The sequence below is a fragment of the Orbicella faveolata genome, unplaced genomic scaffold (assembly GCF_042242905.1).
Source record: "Orbicella faveolata isolate gen_17 unplaced genomic scaffold, um_ofav_v1 contig_1, whole genome shotgun sequence".
In the NCBI taxonomy this organism is placed as follows: Eukaryota; Metazoa; Cnidaria; class Anthozoa; order Scleractinia; family Merulinidae; genus Orbicella; species Orbicella faveolata.
The window spans coordinates 31,404,684-31,425,564 of record NW_028301536.1 but is presented as its reverse complement, the minus strand read 5'-3'; the positions used below and the strand labels follow the sequence as shown (position 1 = coordinate 31,425,564).

Below are 20,881 nucleotides of genomic sequence, written 5' to 3'. Positions count from 1 at the left end.
ACAGACCACTTGGTTGTTCAGGTTTTCATTTAAGTTTATTGTCATACAGATTTACTTTAGAGTTGTTTACACTCGGCATAAGAAGTCATTGGAGCTATTATTGGTTTGGTTACTTGAATTTTGTTGGTGATTGAAACATTTGTCTGCATTTTTGTCGATAAAATCGATACTCAGTTGAAAACCTTGTGATTATCGACTTTTATCGACAAACTTAACTTGTCGATTGACAATTATCGACAAGTATCGAGTACTATCGACTTATCGACTACGTTTTCGATGATCGACTTTGATCGACATGTTACGTCCTGATTTAACCGTCGTTAATTGTGTCACGGACTAGTGATGAAAACGCATGTGATTTATCTTTATTTGAATAAAAACTTTGCGTCACTGAATTCAGCGGAAGACGTTTTTTCATGTTTTCTGGAACAATTAATACCAAATCTTTTGTGCACTATCTGACAGTTTCATAAAAATGATGATAACTTTATCAGGTTGAAGGTTTATCAAGGTTCAGGTTCCCAAGGGAGACTTAGGAATGTAAAAGTATGTCAGGGAACTGCTGCAAGAAAAAACGCAAAAATGCATGGAAAAGCAAAGAGGGAAAAAATCGAAAAGCCGAGCGAACGCTCTTGTGGATAAGAGGAGAGGGCGCGGCATGGATCGATAAAAACAAGACGAGAAAGTTGAAGACGTAAAATAGTAGCTGTTTGGTAAACTTCGAAATGACTAGGTTACTATTTTACGTATTTTTGTTGAGTAAGCAAACATGTTGAAAGTCTAGAGTCTATGTTTGTATGCCGTTTTTCATCAGAATGTGATTACCTTTTTCCTGTGACGGAGTTATACGACTGGCCGCTAAAAGTTTTACGAAAGTGATTGTGAACAACGTGAATTGCCAAATTAAATCGATATTCTATTTCGATTCAGGAATTATACCGCAAATATTCAATTCCCATTCGTCACTATCAAGTTCTATAAACAAGAGCATCTAGTATTTACCATCTCAACCCAATTACTGACAGAAAGAAACTGAAATATGACAGTATTATCACTCTAAAATGCGTTCAAAGAAATCGTCATTGGGGCTGATTGAAATGTCAGAGTCACTTGAAGATGGATGTGAAGGGGAATAAAATTGGAATAACCCATAGCAGTGGGAGTAGGTAATGAATGAATAAAATTTTTAATTTCTTACTCTTCAGAAAAAGCTGGGTTGGGCAGGCGATGGGAAACGAATATTTTATAGGGATGTCTTTTTCAGCCAATCTCATTGAACATACGGGCCTTGCATCCAACGATTGGCGGGCAGCATTCCTGCATTCCAGCATTCACTTTGGTAGCTAGCTTCTGTAAATTAACTAGCTGTATATTGTTTTGATATCATACACATTTACTAAAAGTACAATTGATCACGTTTCAGAGGGGAAAGGGGGGGTGATGGGGTAGGCAATTAAATGTGCTAAATGCTAGAGTCATTTAAGTCTCCAGCAGGGGTGGCGGCGGTGCACTCTCCCCCACATCCAAAAAAAATTTGATTTTAATTAAATTTAAAAGCTCTTGTCACTGTCCACCAAAACGTTATGTAGTCAAGTAAAATGTCATGTGATCATTTGTAAGGTCGGACCCAGTCCCTTTCGAACTTTGACGGGAGTTGCATGGTGTTTGTTGTCAATAAAGGTTCCCATTCCACGGTTATCGCTTAATGGCAGAGTCAGTTGAGGCTCCAGCAGTGGTGGCAGGGATGCACTCTCCCCATAACCAAAACAATTCTGATTTTAATTAAATTTGAAAGCTCTTGTCACTATCCACCAAAACGTTATGTATTCAAGTAAGACGTCATGTGATCATTTATAACCTCGGACCCAGTCCCTTTCGAACTTTGGTCAGATTATTGACTAGCTTTTAAGATTCTCTGAATTAGGGAATTTAAGAAACCACGACGTCGACGCCGAGGACAACGTCGATTGAAGAAGGAACTTGTATCTACTTACGAAAATCGAGATGCCCTGAAGGCATTTAGTTTGTTTCTCACTGTCAAAACTTTCTCGAAATTGAGCGTTAAATTTGGAATGTAAATTAGAAAGTTAGCCTTCGTCGTTCACGTTCTCCAGACAATGCAGAACTTGGTCATTTCACGTTGTTTTTTTGCAGAGGACGGCAAAGAAATGTTCCAAGAATTATAACGCGCGTGCATAGTCATTATTCTACTCATTAAGGTAATTTCCTTGAAATTGTTCTACTATCAAACTTTTCTTGAAACGTCGTGGTTTTCTTAAACTCTCTATTAATAACGAAGTTGGCAGGAGAGGCCGATAACAAAACTTATATCAGTTGTCAATTATAATTAGCCTTTTAACCGAGGGATGATTTGTTAGTCAATAATAACTGTCGCTAGTCCTCCAGGTTGTTGTGCACTACATAGGAAGTAAACCTCCCGCAAAGCTGGGAGGTCAGAATTGTTGCTGCCGCAGTGAGTGAGCCTGAAGCGAACGAACGAGGCAGCTCTCTGATCAGGAAAAGGTCACATTGTAGGGGCCTTGAACACGTTTTTGCGAAACGCGAGGAATTGTGGTAGCGGTAAGATCAAAGGCGCAAGGAATTGTGGTTATGCGCGAATGGCAGAATTAAGATGCGCAGTCTATTCTTGTGCTTTCTATCTTGCATCGTTGCAGTGTTCGAAGATGAGAGACAGTTTTCTGCTGTGTATATTGCTATTTTTGACGCTTCTTTTATCGTTCCTGTTTTCCTTTATAAACGTTTCTTTGTATAAACTTAGTCTTTTCGGTATTAGGCAGCTCTCTACTAAGATGCACTGTTTTCCATGTGCTTTCTTCGATCGATGGAAATAAGAATGAAAGCTATCGGGAATAACAGGATAATCAGTCCTGAATATCCAGCAAATCACTCTTGTGGAGTCTCATCTAATACTAACAGAAGTCACTTGGAAAATTACAGAGACGAATAAGTTAGTGTAGGTCAAAGGCGCTCGCCGTGATAGAGAACCAAGTCGGTTCAAAATTTTATCGTTAGCTTAACGTAAGTGTTAAAGCTCTCAAAACGAGAAGTGTAGAAGCCGGGTGAATCCAGTTGTAACCAGTCGTGAAAAAGGTTCAACGTTACACTGTGCTATTGGTGATGTCTAACCGTGTCAATTGCCACAACAGCAAGGAAAATTTTGGCTGGTTAAAAACAAGGCTTAAAAAATGGATTTTGTTTATTTTAAAAAAAATCCAGTCGTTAGATTTTTCTCATTAATTGCCCACTACGAATTGACATTAAATCCCTCCTGTCAAGTCTGTTGTAATAAAATTTTGACAATTGGCCGTTTTTATGCTAGGGACGTTAATGTCGTCTCGGACGTTAAAGCTGTCTCGAGACGACTTTAACGTCTAGTATAAAAACGGAAAATAAGGAAGACGCTTTTAACGTCTGTCTACGTTAACGTATTAACTTCTTTTAAGAGCGTCTAAACGACGCTCTTATCAGTCGCCTTTAACGTTTGAGACGTTCAACCTGTGAAGTATAAAAACGTGACGCCCTTAACTGCCTGCCATGTATCAGCTAGGAGATTTGTTCGTATATTGGCGCGCTAAAGGTTGCCTTTTTCCAGTGTCCCGAGCATAGAACCCAGTCTTTTTTATGAAAAAAAGATCTACATTTTTTGTTAGCCATGTACTTAAATGCGTCTCGTTTTTATACTAGACGCCTTTAACGTCCTAGACGGTCCCGGGTAGACGGTAAACGTGTCTAGACAACCTAAACGTCTCTAGCATAAAAACGGCCAATGCTATTTTAAAATTCTGTAGAGAAGCTTCTGGAAATTCCGGGAGTACTTGTATAAGAACGTGAGTATTGTCCGTAAGAGAGCAACGAAAAATGTAAATAGTGCTGCTGAGTGCTGTAATCCGAGAAGTTAAATAAACCAGTTAAAAGGCTAGACTTGCATCGTAATAAGTTATAGAGCTTGGTGAAATTTGTTTTATTGCAAAATAACTGATTCATTCAAAGAACGTGGAAATAAATGAGGTTTCAAAGTCCGATCTCTTAGTGTGAACATAAATGTTTACATGTTTTTAATGCTCGAGTATTCAATACTGGGAGAATTTTGCCAATCACTACAAAAAAAGCAGAATTCAGCGAAAGCGAAAGTTGACAGTATACTTGTTAAACGGGCAAAAGAGTTGTACTTAGGTATTCAACAATCATCTTACAACGAATCGCACATGTAGATTTTGTCTTGAGCATTTCCTTAGCTCCAATAAAGTGATAGGTTACTTTGTTTATTAAAAGTCTTCAAAATGCTTTAATGTGCCGGAAAAAGAGGTATACAGCTATATAAGAGAAGCATGTCAAATGTGGAAGATTTGGTTTTCACTTATCGTTCAGCGGAATCCTTACATCGGGATGAGTAAAGTTCAAACCTTTCTCGGCTGAAAAAGAAATAAGTAAAGAGGGAAATTAAAAGAGACTAGCAAAGGGAAGTAAGATAAAAAGTAGGACACGAGGGGGGGAAAGAGATATTAATTTACCAAATGAACAACAATTATTGTTTCCTCTATAGCTGATTACAAATCGTCTGCAATTACCGCGTGGCATTTTTTTTATATTTGCAATTTGCTAATTTGTATATATGGGCAGGAAATGTCAGACGAGTCACAGGGTTTGAATCATCTTGTTTTGCCGCCTTTTTTAACACAAAATCCCTGTACATAAATAATGACCAAACAATCTTATTTGTCTGTCATTTTAATCACAGTGTAGCTTGAAAAGTTGTTACAAACTTTTATTGGCAAAGAAACGAGAAATACAGGCAGAGAGGTTTTAAAACTTCACTGATCTGATTTTCATCTCAGCTCCCTTAGCGGAGTAGTTATGTCCTTTCCAGTGATACCAGTTGACACCATCAGCGTATGATGAGTGTTTTCCGTGATGATACTGACCGTTCAGGTTGGAGTGATGACAGACATTGTACCACCAGGCTCCTTTATACCTCACAGCACAGTTACTGCCCCAGCTGTCATTATCCTGATCTTTGGTGGAAAAGGACTGACCACGATGCCAAGAAAGAGAATCACCAGCAGTTCCTGAAAACAAAACATGAGACTTTCACCTCACTAACACTAATATATAAACGTTTTTAAAATATTTGTTTTTAAGAAGTGATGACAGAACATCCTGAAGAACTCTAGTGCGAGTTCACTTATGAATCAGACAATAGGCTGCCTCATGTTTACCTCACAGAGCTATTTTGACCTTACCAAAATGAGCAAGCATTCAAATTTACTGCCTTTATTTTCACTGAAACTAAGATAGCTTCTATCAAATCAAGCAGGAATTAACAGCATACTGAAATAAAACTACTAAAAGATATAAACGTAAGAAAAAATAAAATAAATGAATTTACCTGAGTATGATCCAATACTCAGTTTGTACTTAGTCTTCTCGCTCGTAACTGCAAACATGTCGTACTCGGCGTAAGCAGTTTTGCCTGTCGTGTCTTCCAGATCTACTCGAAGTCTGTTCTTTGTGTTCGTCAAGCGGTGTATCTTGTCCAGTCCCAGCCAAAACTCGCCCTTCAGGTTACCGAAGCCATTCTTGTAGTCGGCCCAGCCGCGGTAGAAATCGATGGAGCCATCCAGTCTCTTCTGGAACACTGTCCACCCGCCACCGGCTGTTGTTTGGTCACAGAACACATTAAAGGCACCTGAACCATCAGGGTCAATTGTATAAACACCGCTGATTGTTTGACCGGATTTGTACAGCTCAGCACAGTTCTTGCCCACTGAGGAAAAAACGATCAAATTTATTATCATCAAAACATGATTGAAGTGAGTGGTTATAACAGCGAGCCGATACAGTGGAAAAAGTTGTTGTGGTATTGCGCGGGGGGTGGGGTGGTAGGAGGAGCAAGATCGAGCTATGTGTGGAAAAAAATAATTCATCTTTATGTGGGATACGATTGTATCGGTAAGAGAAGATGAAATTTTCAGCGGAAATGAATGGATCTTTACTCACCTTTTACAACAGCAGTTTTGATGATGTCGATGTCATCTTGCAATTGAATTAATTGTGTCTTCATTTGTTGAAGAAGAGTTTCAGTCTTGTTGTTCGGCGCTGTGAATATTGAATAAAGAAATTAGTTTGGTTTGCATGGCTAACTGTTGACAAAAAACGTAGGAGAGTTATCATTTAAATACGAGCAAACTTACTTCCTGACTTGGTTCATGAATGAAGAGTTTTCTTGCAACTTAATCCGGAAAATGAAACATTAAATTTTACAAATGAAAAACCTTGCGATTTACACACTTGCTAGTCATTGAGACCTCTGCATTAAATTTTTAACGGAAATAAAACAACAGAAATCGCAAGGAGGCTGAGGCCCGATTTTGTAGTTTTACTCCCCTAAACCTTGGTACCATGTCAGAATTTTAAAATTAAAATCTTTACTTACTTTTAGACTCGGTGTTGTTTTTCTTAAGAACGTCTTTTACTTCAGCGAGTTGTTTGTTCGTTTCTAGAAGAAGAGTTTCAATGTTCTTGTTTTGTTCTGTGGAAAAAAATAACAATCTAGTCAGAACAATTTGCACAATACTATAGAACTAAATATCTGATTTCCAATTGCAGTCAATACAGAGGCGCACGGCTGGCGCAGCTGTGAGAGCGTTCACTTCCCACCAATGAAGTTCGTGTTCGAATCCCCGGTTCCATGTGCCTTGAATTTGTTGTTGGTTGTTGATCTTGTTCCGAGATATGACACTGCTAATTCTCAATTGCATTTATATTTTACAATTACTTGACCTACAACAGGACCGGCAGATCTAGAATTTCCAAAGGCAATTTAAAGGAAATGCTTTGAAATGTTGTACCACAAACATAGTAAAATTTAAACTCACAATAGGGATAAACAGATCTGTACCTACCATTTAATAACGTGGAGTTTGCTTTGAAGATGTTGATGTCATCTTGCACTTGATTAAGTTGTTTCTTCATTTGTTGAAGGTTAGCTTCACACGTTTTGTTTGGCTCTGTAGGCAATGAAGATCATAATCTAAGCAAAGTGGATTATATGGAAAAACGACCTTGATGTTATTCTGCTATTGAATTCAGTTATAAAATTCAAGTGCTCCGCATGCTTCCCCATTAAGGAGACCTTATCCGGCGAAACATCGTCAGACCTGTACTTACCTTCCTCTGAAGTCTTGTTGCCTTTGACGATCTTGATGTCATCTTCAAGGTGAGTAAGTTGTGTCTTCATTTCTTGAAGGAAAGTTTCAATCTTCTTGTTTGGCCCTGCATAGAAGCTGTTGTAGACGTTATTACAATGCTTTGTGGCTGAAGAACTGACTGGGGTGCTATTGGCGTTATTTCCTGGCTTAGCTAAAGCTTGACTCGCCACAAACAACACCAAGAACAGCAAACTGCAACGAAAACCCGAGGAAACACAAGTCATTGTGGGAATTCGATCACTAAGCCCAACTTAACCGTAGTTAACTATATTACGGACTGGTGAAAAAGCGGATGTGACTCATCTTTACTACTGACAAGGTACTTGCGTCACCAAGTTCGATGCGAGACATTTTTCATGTTTTTCGAATTGAAAGTAGTGTTGATCATTGTTTTGCTCTATGCTCACTGTTCGGTGAAAAGAATATGCAGCCTTCATGTACAGCGTTACCTGATGGAAAATAGGAAATGTTTAAGAAGTAAAGATCTGGCCGAAATTGAACGTTATATATAATCTCAGTCAATACTTAAACTTTTACTTTACAGTTTTGTGAAACTCGAGGTAATATTTTATGAAGACAGGTTGTGCTTTAATATACATCAATTATCATTGGGTATTTGTTAAAAGAGTATGTTGAGCTGATTATTTTAATAAACGCGACTTTGTAACGTGATTTCATCACTGACTCACTCGATCTGGAACATTGCCATTTGCCTGACATTTTTGCGAACTTTTCTCGGATAATATCTAGAATATCTTTGCACAATCATTGTTCAGTCTTGAAATGAACTTCACGCGACTTTGTAGCGTGTTTGTTGTCATCGAACTCACTAAGGAGTTAAAAAAACCACAACGGCAACTTAACGTCGCTAAACACAAGGTTTAATGAGCATAACAGTGGTTGTACACGTGCGTAATAATTCTTGGTACATTTCTTTACCATCCTCTGTAATACCCCGTCCATACTACACCGCAGGAATTTGAAAACGGTGCTTTATTTCACCGTTTAGGCCTTCCGTCCACACTAATCCGTCGCGAAAACTGAGCTTTACGAAAACGCTCTTCGAACTGGAAGAATTTGAAAACGCGCCTTTTCGTTTTGGTGTGGATAGAAAACATTTTGAAAACGATGACTACACGATAAGAATGATATTTTCCTGCTGGAGTTTCACTCAAACACAAATCCAAAATGACCAGTAATTGTTGGGTTTTCAAATTTCTGCGGCGTAGTGTAGACAGAAAACATATGATGCGTTTTCAGAGTGAAACCTAGCCCCGTTTTCAAATTCCTCCGGCTTTGTGTCGACGGGGCTTTAAAACAACAACATGAAAATTCTGCGTTGTGTGGAGAGCGTGAACTTCGACGTATAAGTTTTAACATTTATATTTTGAATTTTACGCTGTGTTCCATAATCAGTTTGGGATAGTTTTGACAAAGAGAAACAAGCTAAATGACTTTAGAGTATTATGAGATTCCGGCGTAGGTAAGATGTAAATTCATTTCTTATCGATGTTGTCCTCGGCCGGCGTCGCTGCCGTGGCTACTAAAAACTCCCTACAGCTCTTGATCACGACAGCGGTTTGGTTGAAATGTTTTACTGAGATTTTCTTAGGTAACTTCGCTGTGAAAGATTGTTTATATTTCTATAACGTTAAAAAATCGAGATTTTGCTTAACGTAATAAGGATATTGCAAGTTTCTATAAGAACATCACCCTGCAAGTAGAGCCGTAATTTCTTACCGTACTTTAAGCTTCGTACCCAGAAAAGACTAGCCTCTCCTCTCCGTTCAAAAAAGCCGAAATAAAAGAGGTTCCGCACGCAGGGCGAAAAAAAATGTAATTTTCCCCGCTTCTTGCACGCGGAGATCTGAATCAATGTAAAAAACTGTGTAAGCGACTTCAACGACATATTCGGAAACTGTTTTCTCATTAATCTTTGGAGTATCTGCTACTGTTCACATCAAAGAGACCTGAGGAATCAAAAGTCGTTTTCCCGGTTCCTCTGATAATTTGCAATTTACAGCGATTCCAGCAAAATGCGAATGTCATCAAACAAAAACGCAAAACAATACCTCAATATTTCTAGATTTGTTACTGTAAAAGTTTCCTTCTTCTCCGCTAGACTGTCTAATGTTTAAAATTGTGTTTATTTTGTCGTCTTCGCCGGAAACAAAAAAATTTGAGAAACAGTTCAAAAAATATGATGCTGATCTAACGCGACACTTAAAAGATTTCCTTCAATCTGAGAACATTAGAATTAACAAATAATTTCAAGCGAGGCATCAAATGCGCGAAATTGTAAATATTGCAGAATTATAAGTTAATCAAGTTTAAGAATGCGTAGCCATTAAGACATGAAATAACGCCTCAGGCAAAATCGAAAGTATTTATACTTCGCAAAAGCCATAAACACGGCTTCATTCCACGAACGACTTGCTGTCATTTTTAAAACGTTCATTTAGTTTTAAGTGAAGCACAGTTAAATTTTAGATCGCACAAAAAGTTGAACTTAAAGAACAAGTCTTAGAACACAGTCACGCTATTCAACTCGTCGCCTTTTCATGTTTGGAATATTAAATCATCTAAACAATGCCAATGAAAAATTGTTTATATCAGTTAGAAATGCAAATACAATCACACGCGTCGATGTTTTTGCTTTTCATGATCACGGAGTGTCGGAAACAAAATTATAATATTTGCGATAGATACTCCAACTTGGTTTACATGAACATCACTTACGAAAAAGAAGTAACATTTGTGCCCAATATAGAATTATGAACCAGAAAGGTTTTGGAGTTGCAGTATCTGATGATTAAATTTCTCCAAGTATAAATTTTAGACGCAGATCGGAGACGTGGACAATTTGAATCACTGTCACTTCTTACCCGTCATGTCTGGAGTAAAATGGTCCACTGCAGGTTGACATGCACTGAAGATGTCATATTTTGAGCTTTAATATAAAAACCAAGAGTACTTTTGGACCTACAATATTTGGATCTCAAAAATTGAAAAATTCAACAGTGAAAGAAGTGTTAAACCGGTTTCCTTCAGTATAAGGTTTTCAAACTAACGTTCTCTGGCTACGTTGATTTAGATATAGAATGTTGTTTGTTCATGCACATGATTGAAACTAAACGTACCTTTAGTCACGAGCTCCGATTCATTCACCATACAGCAGTTACTTGTCAAAAGCGGTTTATACCAGTTTTAGCGGTAAGATATAATTTGTGAACACTGGCGAACACATTTCCAAACCTGTAGGTGACATAGAGGCCCCTCAAATGTACAGAGTGTAAGATTCCATCTTTCTACTGAGATTCTTGCCTTCATCATGATAAGATTTTCGTTCAACGATCCTAATAAACCTTTACGCGAGAAAGCTTCCATACGGGCCGTGTTTATACCGTTGCTAGAAAAAGGAAGCCGGCAGATGTTTAACATTTTCATGCAAATTTCTGTCTTTGTCTTGGCACACACAGACGTGTTTTGACTATTTTTTGCTATTAAGGAGCCGGCATGACGTTTTTACAACAAATCATTTCACCGCTAAATTTACCTAGAGACAGGGAATTAAGACTGATGCATGACTGATGTTTTTTCGGTCATCATACATAAAAAGTTAAATTTGTTTTCAAGCTCTGATCATCTATTTGTGAAATGTGCTTGGATTTAAAAATATGGAGAGGTATGAAAATAAAAGAACATAATTAACAATTATTTCACGAGCGCGCGTTGGATATAAGATGGTAGATAGCCAACGCGGTGCGTTACGCCGAGTTGGCTATGATCATGTCATATCCAACAGTGAAATAATTGTTTTATTCCACTGTTATTACACTGTTAATAGCCCCCAAATTTTGAAAACTAAGATAAAATAACATAAAACGCCCCAAAACGTACGCTTACTATATTTGTAGAGCATGGTATAAAAGCTTATATACCATGATGGCTAAGCCAATGAAAACTCTTGAACTGCATTATCTAATGAACCTTTAATGAACCAGTTTCTAACAAAGTTTAATATTCGTTAGTGTTACTGACGTTAGACCGCCGATTCTTTGATGTTTGATTTGATCTGTTATCCTTGTTTTTGGCTTAAGTCGTACACGTCATCCAAGAGCTAGGGATTACCCAGTCTCTTGTTTCGTAACCAGACCGAGATGTGAAAATCCTGGGTACGAATAGCTAGTGATATCGTGCTAGAGATTGTTCTCTCGCTATAACAAACCGAGTAATTTCAGTTTTTTGAGCACAAAAACCTTGTACCAGAATATTTTTTTGGCATTTTACAGTCCTTGTTTCATTTTCTTAAAGCTAAAGATATAAATAGTTGTCTGAAATAACGCCGAAAACAATTTCCTATAGGAACTCGACAAAATAAACTTCAAAGTTCAGAAAAATTGTACAAACGCAGTTTCATCATCATTTTCATTTTACCAGTGCTTTCAAATGTTTCATATGAACATATTTAAAACAGTCACACAAACGTTTGCGACACGATGTAAATAATCTCGGTACAAAGTTTTTGACCACTTGTTACTCGAACTTCTGGTGGATTCCTTCTTAATACTATTAAAGATGATTTCCAGTCCGTACTGCGCAGTCTCAGCACTCTAATGTTTGCAAACATGACTATAAACATTACAACGGCTCACTGGAATGCGAATCAATGTTATTCGTTGCGAACCACATACCTTATCTTTTAGGTCTTTCAAGTTTTTTTTTCAACAGCTTCTACCGCTTCGCATCCATAATGGCGGTTGTTTTGAAACTTTGAATTCATTCCATGTAAGTAGTTGCCAAATGTTTACATTCTGGGTTATCTTACATGAAATAAAACAAAAAACGCAAACAAACTTTCGAGAATGCGCAATACGAACTGGAAATCATCTTTAACATACAGTGTAATAAGCTAGGTCTGATAATTTGCGCGTTCTCTTGACCTTTAATGGTCAAATGACATTACCAAATACAGCATGACTAATAAAATGAACAGTTTTGGAGCAGATCACATCTGGTTTTGACAAAACAAACTTTACTTGCTGTTGCTAAATCTTTCACAGCATGGAACTTTAACAGGTGTATTTGCCTAATGGTTAGGGCGTGAGTGGTCTGGGCTCCAGTGTCGGCCAGCTTAATTACAGCCGGCACTTCTCTTCAGCCGGGTGTAGAAATGAGTAGTCGTAATAATCTTTTCTTAAACACGCTGATACACTTAAGCAAAGGCTGTTTTTGAAGTGACTGTGTCTAAAACTAACCTACAGATACCAGAAAAGATAAAATAATGTACGTAATATACATCATCAATATTAAAAATAACTGAAAAGAAACAAAATCAGTAAAGAAAACAGAAGTTGCTTAAGACAGTCTTTAAGGATGAGAGAGAAAGTTCTTAATTTCACAACTTGCTCATTCCACAACTTTGCTTTCACCCCCTGCCCCCCTCCCTTGCCAGCAAATTGTTATGGCGACCTGACAAAGTGCATCGGGAGATCGGGGAAAGGAGTCTGGGTCTAACGCATGATGGGCTAGCATCTCATATTATATAGGGAGAGAAGCATTTTACACTCCTTCGTGCTACGGAAATTGGGATGAACAAGGATGGTATTAGCCACTTTGTCTGTGCAGACTTAAGCCTGCGCAGACTTTAGAAGCGTTAAATGGGGGAGGGGGAGGTAAAGCGCGGATGGAGGGAGGTGGACTTGGACAAAGGGAGAACGCCTGCAAAAAGACCCCCCCCCCCCCCTTTTGCACATTTCTGCGTTCGCTGGCGAACGCAAAAACCTCAGTGACCCATCTCTATTGTTATACAGTGCATATGTGCTGTAGCTTTCAACCTTTTTGAACCTTTTAATGATTGGTAAAGAACATTTGTGTTAGTGCCACAACTCGATAGTACTTGAATTTAGCCTCCTTAGATTTCGACAATCACCTTACAACGACTCGCACTAGCAGATTTTTGTTGAACTTTTATTTGCTCCAACTGAAAGTGACAGGCCTTAACTTACAAACGTTTTAGTTTTTTTGCTAACTCTCAGAAACGAATAAAGAGGGAAAATAAAAGAGAATAGTAAACGGATGGAAAGAGGGAAACTTAGCCCCGGAAAAAAGAGAAATATTAATTTACCACAAGAACAACGGATTTTGAACTCAATACTGACAAATCGCCTGTAATTACCGCACGGTTTTTTTTTTCCAATTTATTTGCGTTTGGCAATTTTTACGTTTGAGAGGGAAACATCCGAAGAGTCAAAGGGTTTTTATTTTCCAGTTTTCCCACTTGTTTGTCAGAAAAATTCCCGGCTGTACAAAAATACTGACCAAACAACCTTATTTCTCTGTCATTTAATCTCAGTGTAATTTGAGCATATTTACAAACTTTTATTTGTAGACAAAGGAGAAAAAAGGCGAAGAGTTCTTAAAACTTTACAGGTCTGGTTTTCATCTCAGCTCTCTTGGCGGAGTAGTGATGTCCTTTCCAGTGATACCAGTTGACACCATCAGCGTATGATGAGTGTTTTCCGTGATGATACAGACCGTTCAGGTTGGACTGATGACAGTGCTTGTACCACCAGGCTCCTTTAAACTCCACAGCACAATTACTGATCTTGATGTCATTATCCTGATCTTTGGTGGTAAAGGGGGAACCACGATGAATAGAAAGAGAATCACCAGCAGTTCCTGAAAACAAAAAGTGAGAATTTCACATCATTTCACTAACATCATGAAACTTGAGTATTCAGTGTTTTCAAATAGAGATGACAGAACATTCTGAATAAAAACTACCGGAATCTCACTCGTTGTGTACCAGACAATAGGCCTTTGTCCTTTGCATTGCACAAATTCAAATTTTCTCGTATTCAACTTACAGTATGTTTACAAATTAAGTAATTATTCAAATTGACTACCGTTATTTTGACTGAAACTAAAATATCTTCGAGTTTACATCAACAGTACATTGACAGTAAAACTGGAAAAAATGTAAACATAGAAAGACATAGAAATTTACGTTTACCTGAGTATGATCCAAGAGTCAATTTGTACTTAGTCCTCTCGCTCGTAACTGCAAACATGTCGTACTCGGCGTAAGCAGTTTTGCCTGTCGTGTCTTCCAGATCTACTCGAAGTCTGTTCTTTGTGTTCGTCAAGCGGTGTATCTTGTCCAGTCCCAGCCAAAACTCGCCATTCAGGTTACCGAAGCCAATCTTGTAGTCGGCCCAGCCGCGGTAGAAATCAACGGAGCCATCCAGTTTCTTCTGGAACACTGTCCACCCGCCACCGGCTGTTGTTTGGTCACAGAACACATCAAAGGCACCTGAACCATCAGGGTCGATTGTATAAACACCGCTGATTGTTTGACCGGATTTGTACAGCTAAGCATAGTTCTCGTTTATTGAGGAAAAAATGATCAAATTTATTATTATCAAAACATGATTGAAGTGAGTGGTTATAACAGCGAGCCGATACAGTGGAAAAAGTTGCTGTGGTGTTGCGCGGGGGGTGGGGTGGTAGGAGGAGGAAGATCGAGCTATGCGTGGAAAAACTCATCTTCATGTGGGATACGATTGTATCGATAAGAGAAGATGAAATTTTCAACAGAAATGAATGGATCTGTACTCACCTTTTACGACAGCAGTTTTGATGATGTTGATGTCATCTTGCAATTGAGTGAATTGTTTCTTCATTTGTTGAAGAAGAGTTTCAGTCTTGTTGTTCGGCGCTGTGAATATTGAATGAAGAAATTAGTGTGGTTTGCATGGCAAACTATCATCATTTCCAACTTGAATGATAGCAAATAAATACAAAAAATTTAGATACAACCCTATGCTGACCTGTTGTAAAAATACCTCGAGAACGTTTGAAATCAATCCCAGGCTGACAATGATTTTATCACAATAATATTTGTACTTACTTTTCACGGGCGTCTTCTTTCCTTTGAGGATGTTGATGTCATTTTGCATTTGATTAAGTTGTTTCTTTATTTCTTGAAGGACACTTTCAATCTTCCTGTTTGGCTCTGCAGTTTATAATCTAAGAGAACTAGATTTGAATGGAAGACTATTACAGTTTTAGAATTTTCTTGTTCTGTATGTTATAACCTCACTTAGTAAATCCTTTAGAAAGGTAGTTTTGACAATTAAACCTGCTACTCGCTAAATCAGTCACATGCACTCCGATAGAGGAAACAGTACCGAAACAGATCTAGATATATACGTACTTTTCACACAAGTGCTGTTCTCTTTGATGATGTTGATGTCATCTTTAACGTGAGTAAGTTGTTTCTTCACCTCTTTTTTTCCATCTCTTCAGTTGTTTCTGTGAATATGATAAAATTGAAAAAAACTCATCAGATATGATTGTATCTAAATTTATCGTCATATACATTTTGAGTGATGGAGAGTAAAGACAATAAAGTCAGGGAAGAATTTCCATCATGGCATCCTTTGAAATAGCTCGCCACGGGCCTTTGGAAAGTATTCCAGTCTAAACAATGCACCCGGGGAGAAAAACAGATCACAGGTAAGGTAGAAATAAACATTCAGAGAACAACAAACCTTTCAACGATGTTTTGTTCCCTTTTAGGATGTTGATGCCATCTTCAACGTGATTTAGTTGTTTCTTCATTTCTTGAAGGATAGTCTCGATGGTCTTGTGTTGCTCTGAAGATAATAAAATTTATAGTCTTAAGCAAGTTCATAGGAAACTATCTCTAGTTTACAATAGAACTGCCTAGAAAGCAACTCCAGTGATATATTATTTTCCGAATCTTTTTGGAAAGCCAATTATCCAACAATTCTCTAAATTAGTCTCTTCAATCAAAAGAAATCATAAACACGCAAAAAGAAATTCCTTCTAACCTTTCTCCATCGTCTTGTTCCATTTGAGGATTTTGATCTCAACTTCAAGGTGAGCTCGTTGTTTCTTCATTTCTTGAAGCAGAGTTTCAACCGTCTTGTTTTGCACTGAAGATAATAAAATTTAAAATCTAAACAAAGCTGATTGCATTAGAAATTGTAGCAGTTTTAATATTATTCCATTTTCTACAGAACTGCCAAAGAAGCAACTGCATACAGTTAATTACTGAATCTTTGAGGAAGTCAGTTATCAGTATAATCCAACAAGTCTAAATCAGACACTGCCCCAACCCAAAAACTGAGAACAAAATTCTCAACACAATTCTCACACATTTCGTCTAACCTTTTTCAATTGTCTTGTTTCCTTTGAGGAAGTCGATGTCAACTTCAACGTGAATGAGCTGTATCTTCATTTCTTGAAGCAAAGCTTCAATCTTCTTGTTTGGCCCTGCAGTATGATAAAAGTTGTTGTAGACTTCGTTACATTGCTTTGTGGCTTTTAAACTGACTGGGGTGCTGTTAGCGCTATTTCCTGGTTTAGCTAAAGCTTGGCTCGCCACAAACAACACCAAGAACATCAAAGTGGAACGAAAACCCGAGGAAACACAAGTCATTGTGCGAATTTGATGAAAGTCCAATTTAACCGTAGTTAATTGTATCACGGACTGGTGATGAAAACGCGTGTGATTTATCTTTAGTTCAATAAAAAGTTTGAGTCACTGAATTCAGCGGAAGACGTTTTTTCATGTTTTCTGGAACAATTAATGTCAAATCTTTTGTGCACTATCTGACAGTTCCATAAAGATGATGATAACTTTATCAGGCTGAAGGTTCATCAAGGCCTTTGTTCAGGTTCCCAAGGGAGACTTAGGAATGTAAAAGTATGTCAGGGAACTGCTGCAAGAAAAAACGCAAAAATGCATGGAAAAGCAAGGAGGGAAAAAATCGAAAAGCAGAGCGAACGCTCTTGTTGACAAGAGGAGAGGGCGCGATATGGATCGATAAAAACAAGACGAGAAAGTTGAAGACGTGAAATAGTAGCTGTTTGGTAAACTTCGAAATGACTAGGTTACTATTTTACATATTTTTGTTGGGTAAGCAAACATGTTAAAAATCTAGTCTATGTTTGTATGCCGTTTTTCATCAGAATATGATTACCTTTTTCCTGTGACGGAGTTATACAACTGGCCGCTAAAAGTTTTATGAAAGCGATTATGAACAACGTGAATTGCCAAATTAAATCGATATTCTATTTCGTTTCAGGAATTATACCGCAAATATTCAATTCCCATTCGTCACTATCAAGTTCTACAAACAAGAGCATCTAGTATTTACCATCTCAACCCAATTACTGACAGAAGGAAACTGAAATATGACAATATTATCACTCTAAAATGCGTTCAAAGAAATCGTCATTGGGGCTGATTGAAATGTCAGAGTCACTTGAAGATGGATATGAAGCGGGATAAAATTGGAATAACCCATAGCAGCGGGAGTAGGCAATGAATGAATAAAATTTTTAATTTCTTACTCTTCAGAAAAAGCTGGGTTGGGCAGGCGATGGAAAACGAACATTTTATAGGGATGTCTTTTTCAGCCAATCTCATTGAACATACCTTGCATCCAACGATTGGCGGGTAGCATTCCTGCATTCCAGCATTCACTTTGGTAGCTAGCTTCTGTAAATTAACTAGCTGTATATTGTTTTGATATCATTCACATTTACTAGAAGGACAATTGATCACGTTTCAGAGGGGAAGGGGCGGGGGGATGGGGTAGGCAATTAAATGTGCTAAATGCCAGAGTCATTTAAGTCTCCAGCAGGGGTGGCGGCGATGCACTCTCCCCCACATCCAAAAAAAAAGAATTGATTTCAATTAAATTTGAAAGCTCTTGTCACTGTCCACCAAAACGTTATGTAGTCAAGTAAAATGCCATGTGATCATTTGTAAGGTCGGATCCAGTCCCTTTCGAACTTTGAAGGGAGTTGGTGTTTGCTGTCAATAAAGGTTCCGATTCCACGGTTATCGCTTAATGGCAGAGTCCGTTTAGGCTCCAGCAGTGGTGGCAGGGATGCACTCTTCCCATAACCAAAACAATTCTGATTTTAATTAAATTTGAAAGCTCTTGTCACTATCCACCAAAACGTTACGTAGTCAAGTAAGATGTCATGTAATCATTTATAACCTCGGACCCAGTCCCTTTCGAACTTTGGTCAGATTATTAACTAGCTTTTAAGATTCTCTGAATTAGGGAATTTAAGAAACCACGACGTCGACGCCGAGGGCAACGTCGATTGAAGAAGGAACTTGTATTTTACTTACGAAAATCGAGATGCCCTGAAGGCATTTAGTTTGTTTCTCACTGTCAAAACTTTCTCGAAATTGAATATGGAACACAGCGTTAAATTTCGAATGTAAATTAGAAAATTAGCCTCCGTCGTTCACGTTCTACAGACAATGCAGAATTTGGTCATTTCTCGTTGTATTTTTTCAGAGGATGGCAAAGAAATGTTCCAAGAATTATAATGCACGTGCAGTCATTAAGGTAATTTCCTTGAAATTGTTCTACTATCAAACTTTTCTTAAAACGTCGTGGTTTTCTTAAATCCCCTATTAATAACCAAGTTGGCAGGAGAGGCCGATAAGAAAACTTATATCAGTTGTCAATTATAATTAGCCTTTTAAGCGAGGGATGATTTGTTGGTCAATAATAATCTTCGCTAGTCCTCCAGGTTGTTGTACACTACATAGGAAGTAAACCTCCGCAAAGCTGCGATGTCAGAGTTGTTGCTGCCGCAGTGAGTGAGCCTAAAGCGAACGAACGAGGCAGCTCTCTGGTCGGGAAAAGGTCACATTGTAGGGGCCTTTTTTGCGAAAAGCGAGGAGTTGTGGTAGCGTAAGATCAAAGGCGCAAGGAATTGTGGTTATGCGCGAATGGCAGAATTAAGATGCGCAGTCTGATAGAGAACCAAGTCAGTTCAAAATTTTATCGTTTGCTTAACGTAAGTGTTAAAGTTCTCAAAACGAGAAGTGTAGAAGCCGGGTGAAACCAGTTGTAACCACTCGTGAAAGAGGATCAACGTTGCACTGTGCTATTGGTGATGTCTAACTGTGCCAATTGCCACAACAGCAACGAAAATTTTGATTTTTAACCAGGCATCTGTTTTAGAGTTTGAAGCAGAGTTCTCTCTCATCAAGTGTTATTTGGGATCTGTTGATGTTAATATCATTCAAAAACTCACAGATTTTAGCGGTACCGTTTATATTTTTCATCTGCGTAACTGTAGTCAACATTTTGGAAATCACACGGGGGAAGAATATACTTCATTCCAATCCTTCGCAAAAATTATGGCTTGTTGTTGTTATTTAAAATCTCGAACTGGAAGTTATTCAGCCGTGACCTCAAGGTGGCCGAACATACTTTTCAAGTGCCTATGCCTAATTCACCATTACTTTTAAATTATTTATGTTTTGGCCCCCGTTTTTGGCAAGAGTCACCGTTAAGCACAGAAGCGTTTATTCTCGCATTCTGGCTAAGGTGTGTGCTGTTGCCATGGTTCAATTCAATCTTTTAATTTTCATGATTCAATCCAATACCTGGAATATTGATTCAATCCAATACCTGAAATATTGATTCAATCCAATACCTGAAATATTGATTCAATCCAATACCCCGAATATTGATGCAATCCAATACCTCGAATATTGATGCAATCCAATACCTCGAATATTGATTCAATCCAATACCTCGAATATTGATTCAATCCAATACCCCGAATATTGATGCAATCCAATACCTCGAATATTGATTCAATCCAATACCTCGAATAATGATTCAATCCAATAGCTCGAATATTGATGCAATCCACCTCGAATATTGATGCAATCTTCCTGGGCCAAGCGCGGCCAACAGGAACGAGAGTAACTGAGCACTAGAGATCACTGAAAACATGGCGGGCGAAGGAGAACTAGAATTAGAAGTCGAGTTTCCTAAGTTTCTTGCAGCCGTCTTGGATAAAATGGAAATAATTTTTGAGAATTTTGACTCAGAAGTTGCAGAAGCGCACGCCGAAGTTCTTGATCAAACCATTAGTTTGCTTAGGTAAATGAGGCATTGCTACAACCGAGACACAAGGAACACGGAGAATTTAGATTCCATTACTGTCGCTTTTGTAGATGTAAGTTAACCAATTTTTATGTGACAAGCATATTTGTTTATTAAAAGCTGTGTGTGCTAGCTTTTTGTGGCAAATAACATAAACTGTGGCAAATTGTGCTACCACATTGGTCTTTGGTATTGTGCATATTTCTGCTGTCCAATCATTACTGGCATACTAAACTTTGAACTGTAAACAAAATTTTTGCTGTGCTATGTACACAGTCAAACATTTTTCTCACAAAAACTGTTTGTGTAAACCTGGCTTTATGTTATTTTTGAAATAAGAACCTTTTTCATTTTACAAGACAGCAATCATTGAACATTGGGATGTGTTTTAAGTTTTTCAATGTTGTTGTCTCATGTTTTGCATTATTTAACCCACCTGTGGTACTTCTTTCCTAAAAACGATGTTTTTCTTGATATTCTTTGACAAACATTGCACCAATTTGTTGTGAATATTATCGGGTACCCAGCGCTCAAGGCTAACACTACTGCCAACTAGCCACACATTTCAGTTTTGAATAGTAGATTTTGCACTTTCACTAGCCATTGTGACAATCATGATGGAATGGAGTACTGGTCTACTGGATGAAAACAAAATTGAGAATTATCCTGACAAAGTAAAACTGAAGAGAA

The 20,881-nt window shown here is 38.0% G+C and overlaps 3 protein-coding genes and 1 long non-coding RNA gene across 4 annotated transcripts; all 4 read right to left on the bottom strand.

Moving 5' to 3' along the window:
• Positions 1-4,733: 4,733 nt before the first annotated feature.
• LOC110053563 (techylectin-5B-like) lies at positions 4,734-7,484 on the bottom strand. Its single transcript, XM_089276396.1, has 6 exons — positions 7,189-7,484; positions 6,924-7,028; positions 6,455-6,550; positions 6,019-6,117; positions 5,408-5,785; positions 4,734-5,087 (listed from the first exon to the last, which is right to left on the bottom strand). Exons 1-6 carry the CDS (start codon positions 7,451-7,453, stop codon positions 4,825-4,827), a joined length of 1,206 nt encoding a protein of 401 aa, XP_089132522.1. The 5' UTR covers positions 7,454-7,484; the 3' UTR covers positions 4,734-4,824.
• A 6,074-nt stretch (positions 7,485-13,558) lies between these two features.
• Positions 13,559-14,622, bottom strand: LOC110047225 (ryncolin-4-like). The gene is made up of 2 exons (XM_020752971.2): positions 14,245-14,622; positions 13,559-13,910 (listed from the first exon to the last, which is right to left on the bottom strand). Exons 1-2 carry the CDS (start codon positions 14,300-14,302, stop codon positions 13,648-13,650), a joined length of 321 nt encoding a protein of 106 aa, XP_020608630.1. The 5' UTR covers positions 14,303-14,622; the 3' UTR covers positions 13,559-13,647.
• Positions 14,623-14,635: 13 nt separating this feature from the next.
• On the bottom strand, positions 14,636-15,517 carry LOC149118754 (uncharacterized). The gene is made up of 3 exons (XR_016203808.1): positions 15,448-15,517; positions 15,142-15,246; positions 14,636-14,949 (listed from the first exon to the last, which is right to left on the bottom strand). It is a non-coding gene; the product is annotated as an uncharacterized LOC149118754 (long non-coding RNA).
• A 554-nt stretch (positions 15,518-16,071) lies between these two features.
• On the bottom strand, positions 16,072-16,758 carry LOC149118753 (uncharacterized). The gene is made up of 2 exons (XM_089277596.1): positions 16,428-16,758; positions 16,072-16,192 (listed from the first exon to the last, which is right to left on the bottom strand). The coding sequence occupies exons 1-2, from the start codon at positions 16,696-16,698 to the stop codon at positions 16,083-16,085; spliced, it is 381 nt and encodes a 126-aa protein (XP_089133722.1). The 5' UTR covers positions 16,699-16,758; the 3' UTR covers positions 16,072-16,082.
• Positions 16,759-20,881: the final 4,123 nt, after the last annotated feature.

What these genes read in the sequence shown, in the direction of transcription:
- LOC110053563 (XM_089276396.1), bottom strand. Translation starts at nt 7,453, where the DNA reads ATGACTTGTGTTTCCTCGGGTTTTCGTTGCAGTTTGCTGTTCTTGGTG. An exon ending in CAAAACTGCTGTTGTAAAAG is followed by an intron (nt 5,786 to 6,018) that starts GTGAGTAAAGAT and finishes TTTTTTCCTCAG; the next exon opens with TGGGCAAGAACTGTGCTGAG. An exon ending in GAGTATTGGATCATACTCAG is followed by an intron (nt 5,088 to 5,407) that starts GTAAATTCATTT and finishes TTTTGTTTTCAG; the next exon opens with GAACTGCTGGTGATTCTCTT.
- LOC110047225 (XM_020752971.2), bottom strand. Translation starts at nt 14,302, where the DNA reads ATGTTTGCAGTTACGAGCGAGAGGACTAAGTACAAATTGACTCTTGGA. An exon ending in GACTCTTGGATCATACTCAG is followed by an intron (nt 13,911 to 14,244) that starts GTAAACGTAAAT and finishes TTTTGTTTTCAG; the next exon opens with GAACTGCTGGTGATTCTCTT.
- LOC149118753 (XM_089277596.1), bottom strand. Translation starts at nt 16,698, where the DNA reads ATGACTTGTGTTTCCTCGGGTTTTCGTTCCACTTTGATGTTCTTGGTG. An exon ending in AAACAAGACAATTGAAAAAG is followed by an intron (nt 16,193 to 16,427) that starts GTTAGACGAAAT and finishes TATTATCTTCAG; the next exon opens with TGCAAAACAAGACGGTTGAA.